Consider the following 25,847-nt stretch of genomic DNA (forward strand, 5'->3'; position numbering starts at 1 on the left):
TGTGCATTTTTAATTTCTCCTAGCTATTTGGGATCAGTAGGACCTAACAAGTGTAAAAACTAATCTTAGTCGTTTTGCAAAAAACAGTGTCCTCATATGAGGATAATGGGTCTATCTTACTGTGTGATAAAATAAAGAAACAATTGGCTAATAAAGTGCAAAACTGTTTATCTCAAACTATAAACATGAGGATACAAAAACTAAAGTGCAAACAAAATAAACTGTGTTTATTTCAAACCCTGAACATAGCTATGCAATATTGCAAATATGATTATTGCACAGTTATGAGTAAGTAGCTGACAAATAAATGTTTTCAGAGTTATAAAATACAATATTTGCCTCTGAAATGCAGCAAAGTAGAAGTACAGACAGTTTCTCCATATGAGGCCGAAGGGTTAAAGTTAAAATAAGTATTATTGTAGTATATTAAGTAGCAGAAATGTAATGTCCACATATGAGGACACAGGGGGTCAAGAGGTTAAATGTATAGGTGTCCTCATATAAAATGTGAAGCTAGTGAATAATTATAAATGTGATTGAGAAGAAACATTTGTACAGTTCTAGAATTTGAAATGTACCGGTGGAGTCTCCAAATCCTAAAGGTCTGAGAAAGAAGAATTTTGAGCTTAGAGATCAATGTCAGATCTGTTTTTAACAAACCTCTGTAGTTCATAACCACTGCATGTTAGCCAAGATAACCGATGACCTTCACTACCAAGACACACAGTAGTTTCGATACTGGAAGATTACATTAATTGGCAGGATCAGGTGTGTGAGTAGAGTGAGAAGGAGCAGGACTGGGAAACAAATACCCTTCTTTTTTCTGTGGTTATGCTGTGAGTGACTGCACAAGCTCCCTGTAATGGTAAAATAATTGAATAATGTTGTAATAACTGAGCTCAATTGTGAACTTTTTAATAATTGAGTGATTTATTATGTATGAATGACACTCAACACAGAGGATCATAAAAGCACAAAGAACAGATTGGGGACATTACCTTATGATACCTGGCAGGGTCTCTGTACAGACCGCTATGAAGATATCCAAGAGATCTATCAAATGATACCAGTTTGGTTTGTTCATTTGAATCCAGGGCACTTCTGGCAATGCTGTAAAGCTGAATAGATTAATACGGGTTATTCATTTTTAGAAAATATGTCTGACAGAACAAAAACAATAAAAAAGGGGACAATGTCCACACATACACACATATGATCATCAGCATGCATGAAGAGTTCTGTTTGAAAATACTGTAAATGCTGTTTTCTTCAATGTTTGTTGTTGAAAGTGAGAAATCTTAAGTACTGTATGACTAATGCACTGTTATTAAAGAAAGGGAAACGTGTTGTGTTTTTAAAAATGTGTTAAATGCACTTTTATGGTAATACTGTATTGAGTTTTAAAAAGTTACAAAAACAAACCAATTTGAATAGGCTAATGAAAGGTCTTAGGACTAACCCATGTAAGCCAGTGTCTCACTGTACAAAGTGAAATTGTGACAAGAAGAGTGGTCATATGTCCCATCCGAATTCTGCAAGAAGCTTGTTAATGGATACCAATAGCATCTGATACAGCAAGGTGCAGTTTGATTAGGGATAAATAACCAAATATTAGGTGTGCTGTATGTGTAATTTTGACAATAAACTTGTATTTTATCTCTTTAAAGATGTATGTTGTCAGTCATTCTGCCCCTAACAATGGCAGTTAAAACAACATTGAAAGCCCACCTGTTATGTGTGTTTCCATGAGGATGAAAACAGATGATCTGTTTCCCAAAGACTTCTCATAGCTCTGCGGCCTCCTTCCACTTATGCTCAGGTACAGTGTGCCCAATACACAGTTAGAGACTGAGATACTGAGGACAGAAATGGTACTGTGTGGCTGCAAACAGAACTTTCACTTGACAAACTGTGAAATATGCAGTGTTCATCAGACTGACCACATGCCCAGTGTCGCCCCATCTTCTAATACTGAGATTAAGAGTGAGGACAGGACAGGACAGTACTGAGGAGAGTTACAAAAATAGTTTTACAAAATGTTTCTTATGAGTGCAATAAAGTAAGATCTAAAATCTAAAATCCAAAATTAAACAGAACATTAAAAAGATATAGAGAAAACAGGTCTTCTAAGAATTGTACACAAAATGGTGAATCATCACAATTGTCCCCATCAGATAAACAGTACTTCAAGCTTCTCCATGTAAAGCAATGTTTGCGACATCTGGAAAAAAATACTGTACTGATGCCCCTATAATGAGTAAATTCAGCTACTTTAAGGTGCACACATTGCTCACACAGGGGCACGGCTCTGGAGAAGGGCCAAACACTGGCTAGAGGGGTATAAAGCCCCTCAGAATTTGGCTGTGGAGCAGTGGAACTGTGGTTTATTGAGTAATGGAGCTCAACCTATTATGAGATGAGTTGCAGTGGTGTTTGTTGTCCAGAACTGATCATCCAACATTAGTAACTGACTCACAAATGCTTTTGTGGCTGAATGCAATCAAATCCTCATACCATTTAATACAGATTAGAAGCCGTTATTGCAGAAGATGTTAATTTGGGGGGATGAACAGTATCTTAACACCCCTGTCTTCGAGGTTTGGATGAAGAAATATTGGCTGAGCAGGCGTCTACAAACTCTGCCCTCTACCTGTGGACACTCTTGATATACAGGGTCTGAGTGAAAGACAGTGTCACTAAGATCACTCGTTCATCCACAGCTTTGTCCTTTACCAGTTTTCTCTTGGAAAAGAAATCAGTGGAACAGGACCACCACTAGATCACTTGGCACAGGGTAATATTTGTGTTGTGAATCATTTCTGTGACAATGGCACTGTATGGTGTACTTGTAAAAGTGTATAAGCAAAGGGTATCATTTTGGGATGAACATTGGGGGCTGTTAAAGAGGACCTTCAAAGAAGGTCTGAGAGCAGGCAAAAACATATTAAAAAAGAACAATATTAATCAATAAAGGTCACCGCTCAGGACTCAATCAGCACACAAAGCAGTCATTCTTGAGATGATCTTTAGTTTATTGTTAAACAGTAGCAGGGATGTCACATCAACATGAGAAGCAGAGTACAGTCCCACCTGGATGGACATGCAACTATTAATTGCACCACCTCCATGGTTTCGATACTGGAAGGTTACATTAATTGGCAGGATCAGGTGTGTGAGTAGGGTGAGAAGGAGCAGGACTGGGAAACAAATACCCTTCTTTTTTCTGTGGTTATGCTGTGAGTGACTGCACAAACTCCCTGTAATGGTAAAATAATTGAATAATGTTGTAATAACTGAGCTGAATTGAGAACTTTTTATTAATTGAGTGATTTATTACGTATGAATGACACTCAACACAGAGGATCATAAAAGCACAAAGAACAGATTGGGGACATTACCTTATGATACCTGGCAAACCAGGGTCTCTGTACAGACCGTTATGTAGATATCCAAGAGATCTATCAAATGATACCAGTTTGGTTCGTTCGTCTGAATCCAGGGCACTTCTGGCAATGCTGTAAAGCTGGATAGATTAATACGGGTTATTCATTTTTAGAAAATATGTCTGACAATAAAAAAGGGGACAATGTCCACACATACACATATATGATCATCAGCATGTATGAAGAGTTCTGTTTGAAAATACTGTAAATGCTGTTTTCTTCAATGTTTGTTGTTGAAAGTGAGAAATCTTAAGTGCTGTATGACTAATGCACTGTTATTAAAGAATGGGAAACGTGTTGTGTTTTTAAAAATGTGTTAAATGTGCTTTTATGGTAATACTGTATTGAGTTGTAAAATGGGTTGTACCTGTTGAGCCATTTGAAAAGGAACCAAGGGGTCATCTTCAGAATGAAGCATTAGAAGAGGAGTCCTCATTCTCTTCAAACTGGAAAAATAACATTCTCAATTAGAAACATGGTGACAATACTGACTTCTTTCAGGTTACAGTCTCTGTTTATGATTACTGTCAGTGTGTTCAGTTATGTGTTATTGTTTTACACATACTTATCATCATTTGACATGGCGAGCTTGCTTTCTTTGGGTGGGCTCAGGAAAAAGTACTGAATGTAGGGAAACTTCCAGTAAAACTAAGAGAAAAAAGGTGATTAAATACCTCATAGATACACAGATCTCTATTTAGCAAGATATTAATCAATGTATAGAACTCCTTCTTGCTGTTGGGGTCAACAGATACTAGATAACATCCTCTTATTGTCTATTATCTATGCACTTATCTAAGGAACAATTCATATTGAATCATGCCAATATTAGAAAGATCCACAATGTCACCTACCCAGGCAAAAAAGTGGCCAGACATCTTACGTATGGCATCTGTAAACGCACCTTCAAGTATCACTGCATCAACAGGGTTTCCTGGAACAACAGCACTGCTCTTGGGCTACTGTATTACTGCATTGCTTCTAATAAATCCTAGAGCATGATTTAGTCATAGTACTTGTAAGCATTTTAGCTATAAACACATCAGTTATACTGTATTTATTTTGGATGGTGACCCCAGAATCATGCATAAATGGTCATGTCAGTGTGACTATTATGATATAAAAACAACAACCCAGGGACATATTAAAATCTGTAGGTGATTTATTACCTTGCTCTTGTAGTTGTACTGCAGTGTTAGTTGCCACACTGTTAACACAAAAGCAAATTGCCCTTGCAGCTACATATGTAGGTTTTTCAGTAATGTAATATTCTTTTATCTGCATAATATTCAGTTTGTTTTTAGATTGTTTAATGGTCTTATAGAAGATGTAAAATGGATTATTAATGTGATTCAGAAGCCACTTCTGTAGAGTTTGTAGATGTTAACTCTCCAACAAGCATTGTAACCATACAGTACAGGATTAATAATAAGTATTAATTAATAAGTAAGGGTTAATATGTACTATACAGTGCAAATCAAAATTCTGGCAGCAGTTATATTTAGCAATAAGAAAGTCAAACAAATGCTGTGAAAAATTCACACCCACTTACAGTGTGCCTAATGAATGTCCCCACATGATCAGCAGACTATCCTTACTGCGGGCCTTCACCCAGTGGTACAGGTAGAGGGCATCAGTGACCAGTCCGTACTCTGTGGGCTCACCAGTGGAGTCTCCAAATCCTAAAGATCAGAGGGTTTATCTGAGGAAAAGCTATTTTCAGCTTAAAGATCACTGTCTGACCTTTTTTTCATTATTTGTTTTCACAAACCTCTGTAGTCCATAACCACTGCATGGTAGCCAAGAGAACTGATGAGCTGCAACAAGAAGAAACAAAAACACAGTCAGTAAGACATTAATCACACGGCTTAGAATTGTCACAATGAAGACGAGGAACTTACTCACATTGGCAACTGCTATCCGGTGTGGGGCGGCTCTTTGTATTTGGAAATGACAAAAAAAAAAAAAAAAAAAAAAACCCACACCACAATTAGCATAGAAACACAATCTTATAATAAATAGAAATACAAATAATGTGGAATCACAGAACATCTACATTTCATGTGTGTGTTTCCTGATGTATGACAGTAAAGGTGAAATCCTATGCTTTTTATAACAAATCCCTGTAACAGTATCTCTCAGAGGAAAATACAAAGGACCATGCTTTTTTATTTGTCTGTTTATAGATCACTCTATGATATGCTTACAACAAAAGCTGAAGGGTTCTTCAAGCCCAGAGGACCGGGGGTTCAGCACAGTTTGGTGATTCCCCTGCCCAAACACTCAGGAGCTTATCTGTTATTGCCAGGTGTATCTGAGAAAGGAAATCACCAAACTGTCCCTCCTGGACTAAAACTGAATAACCCTAAAAAAAGAACAAAACTAGGTGAAAAGAATTTGAATTTAAGAGTGAGGCCACAAATATCTGAGTTTTTAAATAATGCTTTCTTGATGATTGCAAATGTGGTTGATCTGCCAAGACATTCATTGCACTGCAGCTGTGTGGTTAGCTAAAATGTGATGTTAGCTAACCAACATTTCATGCTCATGCATGCACAAAAGTTAATGAACAAAAATGTGTTGTGTACAACAAAAACATTGGCAGCCATCTTACTCATACATTTGTATGTTATATAAGATCATTGTTTTATATAAGATGTGTTCAGCCATCTTATCTTACATGATGCTAATCTGGTGGCTCTAAAATTTCTACTAACTATCTTCGCCTTTTGGCTTTAGCGGAAAACTAAAGGAGCCAACTTCAGACACCGAACTTGCTTTTGCTGAGCAACATAATTGTGTTCGTCTTGTTTCTGGTTGAACAATATTTGTTTTACACACAAAAACATCATCCGCTGGGATTTGAATCACATATTTTCAGGATAAATATTGAGTTTGAGTTGAGTTGATTGTGAGAAAACATTCTGATCACATCTGCAGGTTTGTGCAACGGATAAAGTTTCCAAGGTAAAATAAATGTAGTTAAAAGACATAAGTTTACATAAGTTCATAGATTTGCCCACCGGTTATGCATATTTGCATGAAGATAGATGAAAACAGGGGATCCATCACCCAAAGACTTCTCGTACCACTCCAGACCCTTCCCTTGAGCCTCCTTCCACTTGTGCTCAGGGACAGTGTGCCTGATACACAGTAAGAAAACAGCATACCCAAAACGCTGTGATATACAGCAGGTTAGAAATGGAATTGTGTGTCTGTAGGTAGACATTTCACTGAAAGTGTATAATATGCAGTGTTCCCTGGACTGACCACACGCCCAGGGTGATCCCCTCCTCAGAGGTCAGGTACATATTAATGGTGTGATTGAGAGCGAGGTCAGCGGGACGGCTCAGGTCAACGAAGTACAGTACTGAGGAAATATGATTAATAAAAAGAAACAATAATGTATGTTAATCTGAAGACTGCATTAAACTGCACAGGCGACATGTTGTTGTCATGTTAAGATGTGGAACACACCAGCGTGTGAATAAACCATGTGCTGTACGAAACATGGAAAGAGGCGCAGTAGAAACGGTGAGGCCACATACAGGACACAGAGAGATAGCAATGTCCATTTTATCCACACCTTCCATGAAGATCTTGAAAAGAAAAAACTGGACACAAACACAGGCAGGAGCTGTTAGCACAGGAGGTTTTGACAATGGTTTTAGGACAGGATCTTAGCGTTGATCTAAGTGGTGGACTGTTCAGGACTGTTTTAGCTTCCCTGCTTTTTCTGCTAGCTGCTTCAGATGCAATAAGCTGGTGTCTGACGGATGGTCAAGATGGTTGGAAAGGCTGGTCTTCCAGGCAAAAACATACCAAATAAACTAGTTACCCAGATTAGCATATGACCAGCATAGCATCTGCTATGTTATGTTTTTTGTAATTTAATGAACTAGCTGGTCTATCCTCACCATGACCAACTTGACCAGGCTGGTCGCCAAGCAAGTCGACAAATCCAGCTCAAGCCCAGCTTTTGCTTGCAGCTGGTTCTGAATGGTCTAAACTGGTCTTTTATAGCCACTGTGTTTAAAATGCTGGTCATCCAGGAGAAAACATACCCTATACTGGTAAGCTAGCTGGTTAACCAGTTCTTGACCAGCTTGGTCTAGGGTGCATTTGATTCGGGTCATACTAGTCGACCTGCCTGGTCTTGCTGGTTATGCTGGTCAAGCTTGGTCAGTTTGATCATGCTTGTAGATCCATTTTTAAACTAAAAATATGCAAACCTATGCTGGACATTGGTCAAGCAGCTTGAGCTGGCCAGGCTGGGGTTTTCAGCTGGGTCATGCTGTTCAACCAGCTGGGTCAGCTTGCTGGGTTATGCTGCTAGACCAGCTAAACCATCAAAACCATCAAACAAAAAATATACCCTATGCTTATCGACCAGTTTAACAAGCTTGACTATCCTGGGCTGGTCAGGGTGTTTTTCAGCAGGGTTCTTCCTGACCAGTAAGGAAGTAACTAGTGAAGAACTGACTGTAAACACTGCGAGTGTGAAAGTACAGGCTTTGGTAAAGGTAGCTACTTCTTTACCAGCTCACATATGGATTCAGGCATTTATTTTACATTATTGCGATTTATTACTTAATTTTATTAAAAGAGCACGTCACTAACCTCGCTCGCGCGTCCGCAACTCTGCTGCCTTTGGCTGGTTTCTCCTCAACCCGCCCAGAACCAACCGCTTCATCAGCTCTTCTCCTCATCTCGCTACATGTATGGGACAAAGTAACCAGTGGACGCCTGGCTCTGCTGCTTTGGGCTGGTCAGAGCTGTTTCAGAGTCCAGAGTCTAGTATCGTAGTAATGGAGGGATTTCTGCATGTGTGTGTGTGTGTGTGTGTGTGTGTGTGCGTAGTAAACTGGACACGCCCACTTCATCCCTTCAACAGCCAGCCAATACTCTAACCAGCCATAACAATAGAACCACTGATGAACCAGGTGAAGTGAATACCATTGACTGTCTTGTTACAGTGGCATCTGTCAAGGGGTGAGGTGTACATATAAGGCCACAGTTGAACAGTGATTCACTGAAGTCGAAGAAACTGAGCCAGACTGTAATGGCTAGAGGACTGGATCAGAGCATCACTAAAACAGCAGGTCAACTAGTGAACCGGCACCGGGGTCATGGACGCCCAAGGCTCCTTGGTGCACGTGGGGAGTGAAGAAAGGCCTGCTTTGTCAGATCTCACAGAGGAGCTACTGTAGCACAAACTACTGAAACAGTTCATGGCAGCAGCTGTTTGGGGTTGTGCTGTGTTGAATACAATGATGGAGAGAATGAATTATCTATGGAGAATGGGGATAAATAACAGTCTAAGAGGGAGTTTAATTTGAACCTAATTGATTTGAATTGCAGTGACAGAAATGACCTAGGGCTTAGTCAGCACAAAAACAGTCATTTTCAAGTGATTCTCTGGTTTATGGAACCATGAACTAGTATCTGCGCAAATGAAACACAGCAAGTCATTCACTGTCCATGAGGGACACTCCTGTTGTCCAACCTGTTGTCTTGTATCCTCACGCCGGACTGGAGACATTACCAGAAGTGGGAAGTAACAAAGTACAAATACTTCATTACCTTACTTAAGTAGAATTTTTAATTATCTATATTTTATTTTATATTTTTTACTTCTACGCATTAGATGTTTATGCAATTATCTGTACTTTCTACTCCTTTCATTTCTGTATGTTTTAATTATGGCTTGTCATCGTTAAAAATACTACTACTACTACTACTACTACTACTACTAATAATAATAATAATAATAAAAACCTTCTCCAGATTTTTAAAAAATGTGTATTTGATTGTGTTTGGATGAGAAGTATAAACATAAACCATTCTGAAACCCTATTGGTTTGTAAGCGATCCATCACACCTGCACAGGTCACGTCACACTCCAGCAAGGACACAGTAGACGTACGTAGTCTAGAAGGAAGATGCCCGTGGCAGAGACTCAAGAGAACTGGAGTGAAAAATCCTGACTGAGCCTCACATTTACATTCCAATAAAGCTTATTGATCACACGCCCCTGAAGTTTGACTTTTTGCAGCATTACAATACTTATAGGCAGCTACTCAGCTACGGAATCATATTTTCCGCTACATGAAACACATGTTAATGCTCAGTAGTGCACATAGATGGACCTTTAATAGATCTGATATACTAAAGACTAAAATGCTTAATTGTCAATAAGCAGAATAAGGTCAGATCTGCAGCTGAAACAGACAGCCTAGTGCAGCCCAACATTTTTCAACAGTTTAATAATACAATATAGTCATTATGGTTTTTAGAAAAATGTTTCTTGGGGGGATGTGGGGTAGTGCACTACAGGCCCCTGTGGTGCGGCCAAAGCTTTTGAAATTACTTTTACTTTTATACTTTAAGTTGTTTTGAAACCAGTACTTTTACACTTTTACTTGAGTAAAAAGCTTAAGTTGATACTTCAACCTCTGTAGAAGTCTTTTTAAACCCTAGTATCTCCACTTATACCTGAGTAATGAATGTAAATACTTTTGACATCTTTGGACATTACCTTAAGAAACCTGGTGATCCAGGGTCCAGGGGTAGAGTCCATTATGAAGATATCCAAGAGATCTATCAAACTAAGCCAGTTTGATTTCGTTCATTTGAATTCAGTGCACTTCTGGCTATGCTGTGAAGCTGGGTAGGAAAATACATGTTTTATTGAATGGTTTTTTTTTTTGAAAATTTGAGAAACAAGAGCACATACAGTATGTGCAGGATGTGGTGACACATACTAGATCCTGGGAGCACATCAGTCTAACTCTGAAACGTCTCCATTGGCTCCCAGTACAGTACTGTGTCCAATAGAAATAGACCTCATCCCCTCGTCTGTTGCAGTCACACTCTTAAGCACTTGTGTAAGTCGCTAAATGCTGTCTGCTAAATGCATTTAGCCGTAAATGTAAATGTACATTACTCTCATAGGTACACATGTACATACATACTTACACACACACACACACACACATAGAACTTTGCTAATAGCCTGGGGAGCTCTGGAGTAGTCACACATGAAACAAAGGTCACAATGCCCAATGCCAAACTTTGGCTAGAGGGGTACAACATTTCTCAGCATTGGGCTGTAAAGCAGTGTAGCTGTGGATGAGAATTTGAGTGATCATCATCCATCATTAACATTAGCACCTGATCATACTGGGACATACTCCTTATTAATACTCTTGGTTCGGAGGGTTGGATGAAAAAACATTGGATGAGCAGCAAATTGAGCAATTTGTTATCCACACTGCCTCTTAATTATAAGTGGAAAGATAATATTTGCGTTCTTATGACACTGAAATTGAAGCATGTCGTGCACTTGTGCAAGTTTAGCAGCAACAGGTGTAATTTTAGGCGAGAAGAGGACCTTCAATGGCGGTTATGAACTTTAATGATATATTATTATATTATAAAATATAATAATACAAGGCATGCCATGTCACATGATTGGTTTATTATTTTGTTTTTAGGTATTGGATTAAATTATTATATATATTTTAAAATATAATTACCCCGCTATAGTGCTTTTAAGCCCAGTTGTTGTAGAGGTTGATGTGGTGCAACAGATAACACCACTAGCTGCCAGTGAGCTACTGCACCATATAAAGACAGTGGCTGGATTCCCGGTCAGGGTGACTATGCTGCCCTACACCAATAAGAGTCATTGAGCAACCATTACTCCATTAGCTACATTACATTGGCCTACCTCTGTAATACAAGTAACCCTGCAAGTCGCCCTGGATAAGAGCATCAGATAAATACCCTAAATGTAAACGTTTCAGTGCATAGTATAGTGTAAATCATGTGGATATTGATTAATAACATTCAATCAGTTTTATGTACATGGGAGTAGTTATGATGATTACATGTACATGTGCGTTGTGATTGTGGTTACACCTCTTTTAATGTCTGCAGACCTTTTAATACAATTTAATAATAATATTTTTTATTATGCAATAAAAATATTTTTAAAAAATTACCTGATCTATAACTTTTACTTAAGTCATGCAGGTTCATCCTGCTCCGCAACTCCAGAGAAACCGCTGAGAAAGGGGACTCTTATTTTGAAACGCGATATCCCGGGTTACCGGAACCGCGTAAACACCCCCACCACCGCCAGGTTCCTGTTTCAGACACATGTGAGGGGGAAACAGCATGGATGCCTCCTCGAAGTGGAGTAGTTTGCCTACTGCTCCGAGCCTGAAACAGTTAACGCAGACAGGCTTCGGTAATCCGAAGGAAAAACAGTTCTCCTCAGTGCAGGATTTAGTAAAAGCGCACGTCGAGTCGTTTGATCAGGCGGTCACTGATGGACTGTCTCGGGTCGTTCAGGTAGGTTCAGCACACTGCGCTCACGTGGAGCATGGCTGTGGTTGTTATCACTATATGACGCCAGTGTAAAGATCTATCTGTCTATATGTATAGTCTGGTAATGCGAGTTGGATTAACATCTCATTGCATCAGTTAATGTCTGAATGTTGCTCTTAGTTATATTGGAGCTATATTGTGCACTGCATCATAGCTGAGCAGCAGCAGGAGACAGTGGTAAATATAGACAGACAGTCTGCCTGTTGTTACATAGACAGAAAACGTTGTTCCCCTAACCACGAACATATGAATCAGCATGCTGTGATGAAAATAAACCTTGGACCTCGTTTATTCCCAGGCCATTCCTCCTATGGAGTTCATGCACAAGGGGGACAGGATCAGCCTGGCATTTGTGGAGGCCGCCATCCATCCTCCTACTGTAGCCAAGGGAGGGATCTGTAAGGATCTTCGTGTCTTTCCAGCAGAATGTAGAGGAAGGAGGTGCACATATAGAGGGAAACTGGTGGTAGGTTTTTGCTGTACTGTGTTTTTATTCTACACCCCCCCCCCCCCCTCCACCCAAAACCTGTGCATATAAATATATTAAATACTTGCTATGTGTTTAATCTTTTAAGTATGGTTTTGTAAAATATCACGGTATTTCATTTAAAAGGGGAAAAACACATTTATATGTGTGGTGTAACATTTATATGTGTAAATGTGGTGATGCTCTTCATTGGGCTTGTTTACACCTTATATTAACATTTGTGTCCTCATCTTGTCTGGATGTATTTTGGCCATATTCTGTTTACATGTCCTACTAAAATGTGGCCTAGACCAGGTGAGATTTAACTTTGCTTCCAGTGCATAAGCATATAATGTTATCATTTACATTTAGCTCAAACCCTACTGTAAGCATATGACGACGATGATGATTTTTTTTCACTTGTTACTACCAGTGTATTATACATGAGAAAATTATTATTATTATTATTATTATTGTTATTATTAAAACTCATTTCCTTATAGTGATGCTGTTTGTTTTCTGTAGCCCCTCCTGTCTGGAGGACCTGGAGTTATATCTGCAGGATGCAGGATAGAATTGTCTTGCTTCAGTGATACAGAAATCCCTAATTCGCATAGCATGCCAGACATTCAGCATAATTCATAAAAAACAAACAAACAAAAAACAAGGGCAGCACTTATTTTGTTTGTGTACATTTGTGTTGAATGTGGCCAAGATCTGTCTCTCTCCAGCTGCAAATGTTGTTTGAGTGGTCCTACCATAAGCTTTTTACATGTGTCTTTTGGCTGTTGCTCTTATGCTGAGAGACTTGCATTTAAATCATGTGACACAACGGCAGGCAAGTGTTGTGTTGGGAGTCTTTCCCAAGGGCTCTAATTGGGGTAGCATGGTGGTGTTTGCCCAGACAGAGAATTGAGCCCCAGTTTACCATGAGCAGGGCAGTGTTGTTTTTTACTACCCTGCCATACAGCCTGTGTGTATTTGCACATTTTGTCTGACATCAATCAAATGGGTCCCACATTTTGATGCAGGCTGTAAGAGCTCATTTGGGGCCTTTGTATAAAGGCTCAGCAGCCTTCATTCATTTATGGAATCCTGTTTTGTCAGTAATAATACTGTGAGTGTTCAATTTTGCAGCATGACTTACTGCTAAATCTCAGCACGCATCTTTTGTGCTGTTGACATGACTGCCATACTTGTTGGTAACGTCTGTGTTTTTATTTGTAGGCTGATGTTAGCTGGTCAGTGAATGGAGTCCCCAAAGGAATTATAAAGCAGTCTTTAGGCCAGGTGCCTATCATGGTGAAGTCCAAGCTATGCAACCTCCATGGCCTCTCACCTAAAGAACTCATTGAACATCACGAAGAGGCCGAGGTAAAGACAATGCTGGAATCCACAAAACAATAATAACAAAGAAAGCATTAAGGAATACTGACATCAGTTTGTGATGCACCTCATATGCTAAATGTACATGTTGTTTCCTCATCTGACTGTTCTCCCTGCTGTCCTGTAGGAAATGGGAGGCTATTTTATAGTGAATGGTATTGAGAAAGTGATCAGAATGCTTATCATGCCAAGGAGGAACTTTCCCATTGCTTTGGCAAGACCCAAGTTTAAAAGCAGAGGGCAGGGCTACACACAATACGGTGAGTGCACAAGTGTTTTTTAGCTAGGCGATGAAGGCTTTGTGCTACTCCTGTTGTAAAAGTGCTCTCCTTGAGGTTGAAGAGTAAAATTGTTCAGTAATTGATTGTTTATCTGCTCTGTGTTCTCAGGTATTTCAATGCACTGTGTGAGAGATGAGCACACAGCCATTAACATGAACCTTCACTACCTGGACAACGGAACTGTTATGCTAAACTTCATTTATCAGAAAGAGCTCTTTTTCCTTCCATTGGGCTTTGCTCTCAAGGTAATTTGAATAGCCACAGGGCCTCAGATGTTTTACTGGCATTTTTCTTTCTATATTTCTGAGGTTTCTTGAATAATCATGATAAAAAAAAACATATTGAAGTTTTTTTTGTCTGTAAATCTTAGGCCCTGGTGGACTTCTCAGACTACCAGATCTATCAGGAGTTGATAAAAGGCAAAGAGGAGAACTCCTTTTATAAGAGCTGTGTGTCAGAGATGCTGCGCCTGGTGATGGAAGAGGGCTGCACTACTCGAGCGAATGTGCTCAACTATCTGGGCGAGCGTTTCCGAGTCAAACTCAACTTGCCAGAGTGGTACACAAACGAGCAGTGTGCTAAATTCCTTCTAGAGTAAGTGCTTTTTTCTTATCTACACATTTGCCAACACAGTCCCAGCACTTCACTGCTATTTAAATCATTTGATAAGCTGGGTGACCTCTTGCAATGTCTTGTTAGCATATCAAACAGCTGAACAGTTGCAAAACATAAAAGTATGACAAAGGTAAGGGGGACATCTAGATATGTCTGAACAATCTGACTGCATCTGTATATTTACATATGTGGTTTTAAAAATAAAGCTCATGGCTTTTTGGCTGCTAGATCCTAATCAGGAAAATACCTGCTGAACTATGGTGTTTGGTCGAAAGTGTCTGTAAGGACTGAAACTGAATTTTCCTCTTTGTCTGCAGTGAGTGCCTGTGTATTCATCTGAAGTCGGGCGCAGAAAAGTTCTACATGCTTTGTGTGATGACACGGAAGCTGTTTGCCTTTGCCAAGCAGGAGTGCCAGGAGGAGAATCCGGACAGTCTGATGTGTCAGGAGGTTCTCACACCTGGACAGCTCTACCTCATGTTCCTGAAGGTGAGCTGCTTGTTATGAAATATTACTTCTACGCTGCTGGTATATGATGTCTGTCATGCAAACACCTTATATCTACAAAATTATAACTTTACCGGGAAAAGAAACAACTTTCAGTGGAAGTCAAAGAAAGTTTTCATTTCAAGTCATTTTGGAATATTTTATTATGATTATGAAATCATACAATTCTGATACAGTGTAAAGAACTGCCAGATTGACACTGTAAAAAAGTTAAAACGACAAAAATGTTTTGTGTTTTTTAATGTGTGGCATACAGGATATATTGCATTTTCTGCAGTTTATGAAATTTTTATTTGAAATTATGGTGATAAATTGTGTAGCTGTTCTTATTATGGCTGCATTACAATGATGATTGTTAAAGTGGGGAAAAAAATAGATGTAGGACTGGGCTAATTCCTTTCATGAAGCCAGTTTGCACATTAGATTTTAGCTGAGTAGGTAGATTATTATAATAATAATAATAATTATTATTATTATTATTATTATTTTTAATTATTATTATTATCTTTTGGAATAAAATGCTTACACATTTTAAAGAATGCATGAATATTATCTTTCATACCACATTCAGCTTTGTTTTCTTGTTAAAGTTCTGATCAGATCAATGTTTCAGTAATTGTTTTGTGTGTGTTTGTTTTCAGGAAAAAATGACTGGCTGGTTGGTCTCTGTGAAACTTGCCTTAGATAAGAGAAGCCAGAGAGTGAAGGGACTGACCACAGAAAATCTGACCAGGATCTTCAACCTGGGCACAGACCTCACTAGAGCCTTTGAGTACTTGTTGGCTACAGGCAATCTCCTTTCCAAGACAGGTACTGGTGTACTAACCTGAAGGCTCATTTGTCTTGCTGATTGCTGCAATAATCAGTTCTACAGTTCTCCAAAGACAAGATACTGACAGACTGTGATGAACAGGTCCTGAGCAATTCATGGGGTAAATTTACACCTCTCTTTCTCTTTCTCTCCCCCAGGTTTGGGAATGCTTCAGGACAGCGGTCTGTGTGTGGTTGCAGACAAGCTGAACTTTGTTCGCTATTTGTCTCACTTCCGATGTGTACACAGAGGAGCAGCCTTTGCCAAGATGAGGACTACAACGGTGCGAAAGTTGCTGCCAGAGTCTTGGGGCTTCCTTTGCCCAGTGCACACTCCTGATGGAACACCATGTGGCTTGATGAACCATATGACTGCCCACTGTGAGATTGTGGCCCCTGTTTACCTCACCACCACACTGCCTGCCCTGCTCTGCTCTCTGGGTAAGGCACAATGTGATAAGGGAGAATGGAAAGGCTATGTACCTAGGTTCACCACAGTTTGTTCTTGCAAGGATGTAAGATGGCCTTGTTCTCCCCTTTTACCAATCATGACTGTAAGCATTTGAAATATAAATGCGTTAAAGCATTAGACTGAGGACCATTTGTCAGTTTGTGTGTGTGTGTGTGTGTGGGGGGGCTTTTATGACTGGAAAAAAACAGTAGAATATGTCATTGTGTCATTTGTCTTGATTATTTCATTTTATTATATTTTCCCCATGTGGTCAATATATGTATTTGATGTGGTGTTTATTGAATTTAACTTTTTACATTTATTTCATGATGTTTTTATGCTGTGAAAGCAGTTTAGGTTCTGTTAAACACTGTATTTGTACATATAGATCACTCATCCTAGACTATAGAATTCGAGTAAAAGAGCTTTTATTCTTACCAGGTGTAACTCCAGTGGACAGTAACCCTGGTCAGCCATACTCCTGCTGCTATCCTGTGATACTGGATGGGGCCATGATCGGCTGGGTGGAGAAAGAACTTGCACCCTCTCTGGTTGAGTCTCTGCGCAGGTTCAAGGTCAGTGAGGCTTATGAGGAGTTTAGGAGGAGGGCTTAGGCCCATTGTCTTTAATGTGAAGCTAATTTCGGGATTAAATATGTGTGTATATGTTTTCCTATCATAAAGTGTATATACATTTTATATACATGTCCATTGTGACTGTTCACCTGTGCTGTTTTCTGTTCCTTCTGCATCACCTCATCTTCATTATAGGTTCTAAAGGAAAAGAAGATGCCTCCATGGACTGAGATTGTTCTTGTCCCACAAACGGGTAAAGCCAGCATGTACCCAGGCCTCTTCCTCTTCACCACGCCGTGTCGCATGGTGCGGCCCGTCCGCAATCTCGCCCTGGGCAAACAGGAGTTGATTGGCACTTTTGAACAGGTGAGCTCACCAGTTCGATCCCTGTTGCAACAGCCATCTGTGGTCAAGAGTCCCAGAGAGCATAATTACCTTTGCCCTTTGGGACGGTAGAATGGCTCTCCCTCTCAATCCAGCACTCAGCACAATGCTCTCCAGCGTGTAAGCGAATGTTGAAATGAGAAAGGGGCAGTTGGTGTTGAGGTGCCCAATGATTGGTCAGAGGCAGTTTGGAAACATGCAGTTGGCTGGCTGGTTTCATGTGACTTTGCCTACCATCTTGGTGCTATAAGCATTGTGTAATTGGGGAGTCCTAACTAGTGGGTAGGAATTGAAATTTCTGTACTGCTATCAGTATGTGATAATGATTTTGCAGTAATTCTGCAATTATTTGCAGTTAATCTGTGTAAAACTATGGCAACCTGAATAATTCAAATACTAATAAATGCAATAGAATATGGTAAATATGTGATTTACATGTTTGTCTTATGTTTATAATAATAAAAGGATCTGTGTTTTGTGTCTCTGCACAGCTGTACCTTAACGTAGGGATATTTGAGGATGAGATCGAGCAGGGTGTGACCACACATCAGGAGCTCTTCCCACACAGCATGCTCAGCGTGGTGGCCAGTTTTATCCCCTTCTCTGACCATAACCAGAGTCCTAGGAACATGTACCAGTGCCAAATGGGTAAGGCTACTGTCCTGTTCCTGCTCTTGGTTTAGGTTCATTGGCTATTATATTACAGTTGGTAGTAATGGTATTGATCCTAAATGAAATTATTTTATATTTATTTTATATTTATAGTTACAATTCTACATTTTAAGGCTGCAAACAAAATATTTAACTTTCTTTACCACTTTTTCTTTTCACCTCTACAGGTAAACAAACTATGGGTTTTCCTTTGCATTCCTACCAGGACCGCTCTGATAATAAGCTCTATCGCCTACAGACCCCTCAGAGTCCCCTAGTTCGGCCTGTGATGTATGACCACTATAACATGGACAACTACCCCATTGGCACAAACGCTGTAGTAGCGGTCATCTCCTACACAGGCTATGACATGGAGGATGCCATGGTTAGTATCAGTAATATTGACCAAAATTATAATAATGGTAATGATTGAGGGATTTTATTTTAACAACAAGCTTTTCTTTTCAGTAAACATGATTTTTGTGATCAGCATAATATTTCTTTTTTTTTTTCTCTAGATTGTGAACAAGTCATCATGGGAGCGTGGCTTTGCCCATGGTTCTGTCTATAAGACGGAGGTAATTGACCTGTCAGAAAAAGCCAAAGGTGAAGACAGTGTGGTGTTTGGAACTAAACCAGGTGACCCTAAAGTGGGTGACCGGCTGGATTTAGATGGACTCCCTGGTATAGGAACAGTGCTGAATTATGGAGACCCTTATTACAGCTACATCAACCTCAACACAGGCCAGAGCTTTGTCTACTTCTACAAGTAAGTTTCATTTATATACTGTGAATGGCACCATCTTTACATTGTTAGTCATAAGGTAGTCATATATTAAAAATGACCATTGAAAGCATTTAGAAAAAACAGTAGGTGGCAACACCAACAAGGTTGACAAGGTTTTAAAACAACTGCAGATCACCTCGCGCAATCAAGCAATGATATTTAGTGTTCTTCTAGTGGAAATTGTCCAACAGTCTCTTCTACCATTGAACAAGATGGACCATTGTCCTCACATTATCTGTCTGACTGTAAATATTTTGTTTGTTATTTTTCAGGAGTCATGAGACCTGTGTGGTGGACAACATCAAAGTGTGCAGTAATGACACGGGCACAGGCCGCTTCAAGCGAGTGTGTATTACAATGCGAATTCCACGCAACCCCACAATCGGAGACAAGTTTGCCAGCAGGCATGGTCAGAAGGGCATCCTGAGCCGCCTGTGGCCAGCAGAAGACATGCCGTTTACTGAGAGTGGCATGACCCCGGATATCCTCTTTAACCCACACGGCTTCCCTTCACGTATGACCATCGGTATGTTGATCGAGAGCATGGCAGGGAAATCGGCGGCCCTCCACGGCCTGTGCCACGACGCCACACCCTTCACCTTCTCAGAGGAAAGCTCTGCCCTGGAGCATTTTGGCGAAATGCTGAAGGCGGCGGGCTATAACTACTACGGCACAGAGCGGCTTTATTCGGGTCTCAGCGGCATGGAGCTGGAGGCTGACATCTTCATCGGTGTGGTTTACTACCAGCGGCTGCGTCATATGGTCTCCGACAAGTTCCAGGTGAGGACCACAGGAGCGAGGGACAGGGTGACCAATCAGCCAGTGGGAGGCAGGAACGTGCAGGGCGGCATTCGTTTCGGAGAGATGGAACGAGATGCTCTGCTGGCCCACGGCTCTTCCTTCCTGCTCCATGACCGGCTCTTTAACTGCTCCGACCGCTCCGTGGCTCAGGTGTGCATGGACTGCGGCAGTCTGCTGTCCCCGCTGCTGGAGAAACCGCCGCCTCATTGGTCAACCACACGTCATCGCAAGACCGTCTGCATGCTGTGTAAGAAGAGTGACTCCATCGAGACTGTGTCTGTTCCGTACGTGTTTCGCTACTTTGTGGCTGAACTGGCAGCAATGAACATCAAAATCAAGCTAGATGTGAAGTGAATGTAATGACTAACAAACACGATATCTACGTTTATGGTTTGTGATGCTGTTTTCTTTGCCTGATCCTCCATACTAAATGCCTTGCCCAGGAACTAATTGCAATAATACTATTTTTATATTATTGACAGTTGTCAGTGTTTTTATTTTTATAGGTTAAGTGTACAGTGGATATTTTACACTTCAGCAGTCACAGTAGTACTACTGGCAGGTGAAGAAACATTGATTATCTTCAGCTACAATGGCATCTGTCAAGCAATGGACATACTGGGTATTAGGTTAACAGTCAGTGATGTTGAAGGTAATGTTTTAAAGAGGTTCGGACTCATCTAGCCATCACAATTTGGTCATTGTCAAACTGGCTCAGATCCTTGTGCTTACCCATTTTTCCTGCTTTTAACACACCAGGCAGGTCTTCTCTGTATTTCATTAAGTCAACAAAACTCAAACAAACAAAACATTGTGAAATCTATGTTGATTAAAGTTTTCTTGCTGGCTGAAGCCGGTTTCCAAAGCGCTTTTGCCCCCTGGCTGTGCGCACACCCAATACTGTTTGTCCCTGCCATGAGGGCAATAATGGCAAGTGGCAAGATTTGCATAAACGCTACATGGAAGTCTCACAGAGTGCAAAAACACCAACTATAATGAGTACAATGTTGATATTCAAAGATGTATTTGTAAGGGGGGGTGTATTTGATTCACACGCGCACACATAAGGGTTGGGTGGCATCCACCGTTGCCTGAGAGCACAAAGACAAGTGAATGGTCCTGGGACCTTGCCAATCGGTGAGTTCCCACAGCACCCCCATCCTTGCTTTCACTATCCAACACTGTTACTTACATTACTGTATTAATACATAATTACATAATATTATTTTGTGTTTCCAGCAGGCTGTTTCATACTGTGAAAAGTACATGAATTTAATGCATTCATTGATATAGTAAATTCTAATTAATTCCAATTACTCGTTCAACCATGTAATCATTGCAACCCTGCATATTACACATATATTAAAACTCTAATGGCATGATCAGCAACAATATGGGTCAGTCCAGCCTTATGAAATCAATACTATCTCAGATTAGCCAAAACATTAGGCAAGTCCAGCACAGAGGGGATGGTGTAATCTGGCATCATTGTGTTCTCTGGAGGAGACCCTCCTTTCTTGTTAATCCACACTGTAGCTCGAACCCCTGCATTAAATCCTCCCTGAATGTCTGTATCTAAAGAGTCTCCCACCATAATGCAGTCCTGGGGCTTTACCCCCAGCAGTTCAAAGCAGTGTGTGAAAATTGAGGCCGCTGGTTTCTGCTCAGCATGTTCTCCTCCCACCACCACAGCACTGAATAGTCCCTCACACCTCACGGCCTCGATCTTCTCCTGTTGGGTCTGGGTGTCACCATTGGTCAGCAGCACCAGCTTATAGGAGTGTCTGAGGTCGTCCAGCAAGGCCAGTACTTCAGGAGATAAAGATAAATTCTGGAGGCGTGTGGTCTTCCACATGCAGTAACATTCTGAGGCCAGATCTCGGCCAGGATCCACACCTCCGGCTTCCTGCAGGGCCTCGTGCCAATGATTTATGCGAATTTCGTCTATCGTTTGGCCTGCTGAGGGGTTAAAAGATTCTTTGAGAAGTTTATGGCCAAATTGCTCACAGATATCGCTGATGTTTGCGCGGTCCAGTTTATTCTTCAGCAGCTCACTGACCTGTGGGGATTGGAACAGGCATTTTGTACTGTTAACGTTGTTCAAGATCATGGAGTTGATTGTATTTCACAGCCCTGCAAATGAGCTGCTTGTCATAAAATATGGGCCTGAATTATAAGCTAAAGAAGAGGGTAAAGTTTGTATTTAAAACAAATTACCTTCATTATAATATTACTGCTGTCCAATGAAACACATGTATATCCACAAGTGGCCACAAGGGCATGGTTGTGTCCTGATTATGAGTAAATATATGTAATACTATAGATGAGCATCATTTGTTTACTTCATACTAATCTGTTTAAGCCAAGTTACTTTGGCAGTGGTGGATCAGCTAAAGCACAAAGATTCTGGGGCACTGTAGCATGGCTGACCCTGTGCTCTGACCCTGACTCTTTAAAGCATCAGTACGTAGCATTTTTACATTAAAGTAGTAACATCAAAATCATGCTGATGCTCAATTGACCTGTAATAGGGAAAGTGGTGCCTCTTTAGTTGGTGAAGCAGGCAAGACAGCACTTGCGACAACTGTCTAATGCTGCAGTCTTGTTTGTGTAAAATCCTGTAGTGTTTTTCAAGTAAATGTGTTTAAAATATTTCCCTTTTTTCACCGGTTTCTGTAGAATATCACTACTCATACTCTAAAGTTGGAGAAAACTGGGGTATAAGGGAATACACAATGCACTTTCAAATTTAAGCAAACACCACAGTGCACCTTAACTGTTAGACCTGCAGCCATAAGTACATGTTTTTCAAAGGTAGCACTAAATGTATGCAATAATATAGACTATTAATTTGTTTACTTCATTTATTTATGTTTTCTATTCTTCCTAAATCTATTTTTTTGTAATAGAAATATAAATAATATTGTAATAAGTGACTTCCAACCAGCCTTAATGTGTAGTTTCAGTGCCTAACTCTAAAGCAGAGCTACAGTGATAGTCCTACTGGCATTCAACTACATATCCCATGATCCTTAGCTTACATTAGGATACTGCTGGCCTGAAACAATGTCTTTACAGCCGTATCGCAAAGGCAGTCTTTATTTTAAGCCATATTCAGCGTTTTCCTCGCGTTATGTATATATTTTTAGTACCTTTCTGCTTTCAAACTGCTATAAATGTTTTGGTATTAGAAGTGAGATGCGGTTCATTCATTACCTTGTGAATCGCCACTTTTCCAGCCCCTGCTGTGTCTACAAGGGTGTTATCCAAGTCGAACAGTATTACTGATATCCCACAGTCCTCCATGGTGTCCTAGAACTCACTGGTTTAGTCTCGGTCATTTAATGTGAGAAGAAAAGGGAGCTTTCAAAACATGAACCACGAGGAAATCCACAGGCAACGTCAGCAGGATGCAGCGATGGCTAGGAATTATGGGAGTTGTAGGCTACAGGCTGTAATTCTTGCTCAGCATTATGGGAGTTGTATTTCACTGTTCACCATGTAAAGAGCTGGTTGTCAGACCCCAAAGAGCTTCAGTTAAGCTCTGAAACTCACTCAAAACATTAAATGGGCCTGAATTAAGCTAAAGAAGAGGGTAAAGTTTGTTACCTACTTAATATATCGCTGCTGTCCAATGAAAAACATGTATATCCACAAGTGGCCACAAGGGCATGGTTGTGCCCTGATTATGAGTAAATATATGTAATAATATAGATAATTGTCATTTGTTTACTTCATACTAATTTGTTTAAGCTAATTTACCTTGGCAGCGGTGGCTCAGCTGAAGCACAGGGTTGTGGGGCACTGTAGCATGGCTGACCCTGTGCTCTGACCTGTGCTCTGACCTGTGCTCTGACCTGTGCTCTGACCCTGGCCCTTTAAAACATCATTATGTAGTATTTTTACATTAAAGTAGCACATTTAAAAGTATGTTGATGCTCCATTGACTTGTAACAGGGAAAGTGGCGCCTCTTCAGTTGCAACTCTAGCTGAAGCAGGGAAGACAGCACTTGTGACAACTGTGTAATGCTGCAGTGTAATGCTTATTTGTGTAAAGTCCTGTAATACACTATATGGACAAAAGTATTGGGACACCTACACATTTGACCTACAAGCGCTGATTTAAGAATAGCATCCCTTCCTAAATCCATAAGCATTTGGGGGCAGCGGTGGCTCAGCGGTTAGAGCGCCGGGATATCGATAACAGGGTTGTGGGTTCGATTCCCGGGCTCGGCAAGCTGCCACTGTTGGGCCCTTGAGCAAGGCCCTTTACCCTCTCTGCTCCCCGGGCGCTGGAGTTGGCTGCCCACCGCTCTGGGTGTGTGTGTGTACTCACTGCCCCTAACACGTGAGTGTGTGTTCACTACCAGATGGGTTAAATGCGGAGGACACATTTCGCTGTACAGTGACGAATACGTGCACCTTTATCCTTTAATATGGAGTTGGTCCCCCTTGGCAGCTCTATCGGCAGGTTAGGTGCTCTGCAGTTATTGAATCAGCAGAGCCTTGGAGGCTTTTATGCACCATGGCTGAGCTGCTGTGGTTCCTAAACGCTTCCACTTGTCAATAATACCATTCACAGTAGATGGTGGAATATCTAGAATGGGCCATTCTCTCACAAAAGACTGCAATGGCTTATATACACCTGTTGTAATGAGACTGAATAATTAACTGGATGACTACCTGAATTTGCTAATTGGTAGGTGTGTCCCAATTCTTTTGTCCAGTGTCCAGTGCGTAACTCTAGTCCCTAGTGCACTATGTAGTTCATGAATGAATGTTTACCTCTAGTAAGTGCACTATTTGTGTAATAGAGAGCCATTTGTAATTCAGCCTTGTGTCATTTTTCAGTGCACAATCTGACAGGCAGGCAATATGTTGACAAGTAAGTTGGCATTTGGATCAGAAGCAAGATGACCATCAGGCCTTAGCTACAAGGAGGCTTTGCAGTGGGACTGACATGGGTATGGTTATATGAAAACTTTGTCCAGGTAGCTTACTGGCAGTAAACATTCCCAGGTTTTAATGCTTGTCTTCTAAGAGCACTGTCTCTTTTGTATTTAAAAGTTCTTGAAATGTTGAAGTTAATCTTAATTTGCAATAACAAATGATTTACTTTTAGTGCCGTATTACACCTCTTGGCTGTTGAACCACTACATTTGCAACCACTACATTTCTGTTACATGGTACTGACCTCTAGAGGGCGTGCAATCATCACTAACTGAACAGTGTAGTGTCCAGACACACCACACTCCCTGCAGTGGTGCCTCCAGTGAAAACTGCTGCTTGTTTTCAGATTTTCAGAGTGTTTGATTTCCATCTGTAGAACATACTTCATTTAAAGCTGTAGCATAAATGAGCTACATCTAAACCATGTAAAACTCTAGGCTCCATTTAGTACAGGACCACAATGTTCTCTGACAGTGCATGGACGGGTGACATTCTTGGAAAATGCATGTGGCGCAGCACAGAGGAGGAAAAAATGAGGGGAATGGAATAAATGAAGCTCAAGTGCACAACCAAGGCCCTGTTTATATCCCTTACAATCCTGTCCTGCATTTTAGTCTAGGTTTATTGCATATTAACAGCACAATACTGAACAACAATCATTTTTCAGTTTCAGTCCTCTGTGCAGATTTACACTGTAGCTTTCTGTCTTACACCAGAGGATCCTATTAAAATCTACAGCTGTCTGCACAATTCCTAAAACAGAAGCAAGTAAAACACTTGTACTGGAGTCTCTTATTTACAGCTGTGCCTTTGGATGAAATCATTTGAATACAGATGAAAACTAAAATAATCAGCATAACTTCACCATGTACCTAAAAGTCCAAGAGTTCTGTATGATGATAATAGAGTGAAAACTGGACAAACTGCACCCTCTTGCTTTTTAAGGATATTTCTTTAGATTGTCAGACCTGCAGCTTGAGGCAACCCTGACATCACTTGTGTTGAATAACATTACACCATTTTCCAAGCTGGAATATGCAAAAAAAAAAAAGTACAGTATAAGTAAAATGACAATTAAAGTACTCAAATAAATACTTAATACATAAAAGTTGATATGTTTGCTTTTTTTTTTTTTTACATCCATTGTTTTTTGCCAGATCAAATGATGTAATGTCATGTCATTCTTCATTTCTGAATTATATATCACCACTGACTTTCATATTGTAACAGAATTTAACAATGTAACTGAATTGTAAATTGTAACTGAGGTTCAAACAATGATTGAATTTCACACTGTAAATGAAAACTGTGCTGTAACGTAACTGACTTTATAATTAAGCTCATAT

The 25,847-nt window shown here is 40.3% G+C and overlaps 3 protein-coding genes across 4 annotated transcripts; 1 reads left to right on the forward strand and 2 right to left on the reverse strand.

The window, feature by feature from the left end:
• Positions 1-3,011: 3,011 nt before the first annotated feature.
• LOC140554186 (lysophosphatidylserine lipase ABHD12-like) lies at positions 3,012-8,312 on the reverse strand. 2 transcript variants are annotated; one of them, XM_072677032.1, is made up of 13 exons: positions 8,064-8,311; positions 6,921-7,057; positions 6,714-6,813; positions 6,467-6,586; positions 5,349-5,379; positions 5,215-5,260; positions 4,996-5,125; positions 4,613-4,650; positions 4,298-4,377; positions 4,009-4,091; positions 3,811-3,889; positions 3,399-3,523; positions 3,012-3,257 (listed from the first exon to the last, which is right to left on the reverse strand). In XM_072677032.1, the coding sequence occupies exons 1-13, from the start codon at positions 8,150-8,152 to the stop codon at positions 3,230-3,232; spliced, it is 1,086 nt and encodes a 361-aa protein (XP_072533133.1). In that variant the 5' UTR covers positions 8,153-8,311; the 3' UTR covers positions 3,012-3,229. The 2 variants fall into 2 exon arrangements, with proteins under 2 accessions (XP_072533133.1, XP_072533134.1); XM_072677033.1 differs by lacking the exons at positions 6,714-6,813; positions 6,921-7,057 and having other exon boundaries at positions 8,064-8,312.
• A 3,305-nt stretch (positions 8,313-11,617) lies between these two features.
• On the forward strand, positions 11,618-20,028 carry polr1b (RNA polymerase I subunit B). The gene is made up of 15 exons (XM_072678306.1): positions 11,618-11,801; positions 12,136-12,303; positions 13,531-13,677; positions 13,817-13,949; positions 14,079-14,215; positions 14,341-14,564; positions 14,903-15,074; positions 15,734-15,902; positions 16,062-16,343; positions 16,795-16,928; positions 17,124-17,294; positions 17,804-17,960; positions 18,152-18,348; positions 18,482-18,732; positions 19,023-20,028. The coding sequence occupies exons 1-15, from the start codon at positions 11,625-11,627 to the stop codon at positions 19,903-19,905; spliced, it is 3,402 nt and encodes a 1,133-aa protein (XP_072534407.1). The 5' UTR covers positions 11,618-11,624; the 3' UTR covers positions 19,906-20,028.
• Positions 20,029-20,042: 14 nt separating this feature from the next.
• nanp (N-acetylneuraminic acid phosphatase) lies at positions 20,043-22,962 on the reverse strand. The gene is made up of 2 exons (XM_072678307.1): positions 22,768-22,962; positions 20,043-21,610 (listed from the first exon to the last, which is right to left on the reverse strand). Exons 1-2 carry the CDS (start codon positions 22,855-22,857, stop codon positions 20,975-20,977), a joined length of 726 nt encoding a protein of 241 aa, XP_072534408.1. The 5' UTR covers positions 22,858-22,962; the 3' UTR covers positions 20,043-20,974.
• Between the last annotated feature and the right edge of the window lie 2,885 nt (positions 22,963-25,847).

The sequence above is a fragment of the Salminus brasiliensis genome, chromosome 4 (assembly GCF_030463535.1).
Source record: "Salminus brasiliensis chromosome 4, fSalBra1.hap2, whole genome shotgun sequence".
Taxonomy (NCBI): domain Eukaryota; kingdom Metazoa; phylum Chordata; class Actinopteri; order Characiformes; family Bryconidae; genus Salminus; species Salminus brasiliensis.

Excerpts from the sequence above, each read along its gene's own strand:
- LOC140554186 (XM_072677032.1), bottom strand. The coding sequence starts at position 8,152 with ATGAGGAGAAGAGCTGATGAAGCGGTTGGTTCTGGGCGGGTTGAGGAG. Across the intron at positions 7,058-8,063 it reads GTTGCGGACGCGCGAGCGAG|TTTTTTCTTTTCAAGATCTT; the intron begins GTTAGTGACGTG and ends GTTTGTGTCCAG. Across the intron at positions 5,380-6,466 it reads CATGCAAATATGCATAACCG|AGCCGCCCCACACCGGATAG; the intron begins GTGGGCAAATCT and ends CCAAATACAAAG.
- polr1b (XM_072678306.1), top strand. The coding sequence starts at position 11,625 with ATGGATGCCTCCTCGAAGTGGAGTAGTTTGCCTACTGCTCCGAGCCTG. Across the intron at positions 16,929-17,123 it reads AGTCTCTGCGCAGGTTCAAG|GTTCTAAAGGAAAAGAAGAT; the intron begins GTCAGTGAGGCT and ends TCTTCATTATAG. Across the intron at positions 17,961-18,151 it reads CATGTACCAGTGCCAAATGG|GTAAACAAACTATGGGTTTT; the intron begins GTAAGGCTACTG and ends TCACCTCTACAG.
- nanp (XM_072678307.1), bottom strand. The coding sequence starts at position 22,857 with ATGGAGGACTGTGGGATATCAGTAATACTGTTCGACTTGGATAACACC. Across the intron at positions 21,611-22,767 it reads GAAAAGTGGCGATTCACAAG|GTCAGTGAGCTGCTGAAGAA; the intron begins GTAATGAATGAA and ends CAATCCCCACAG.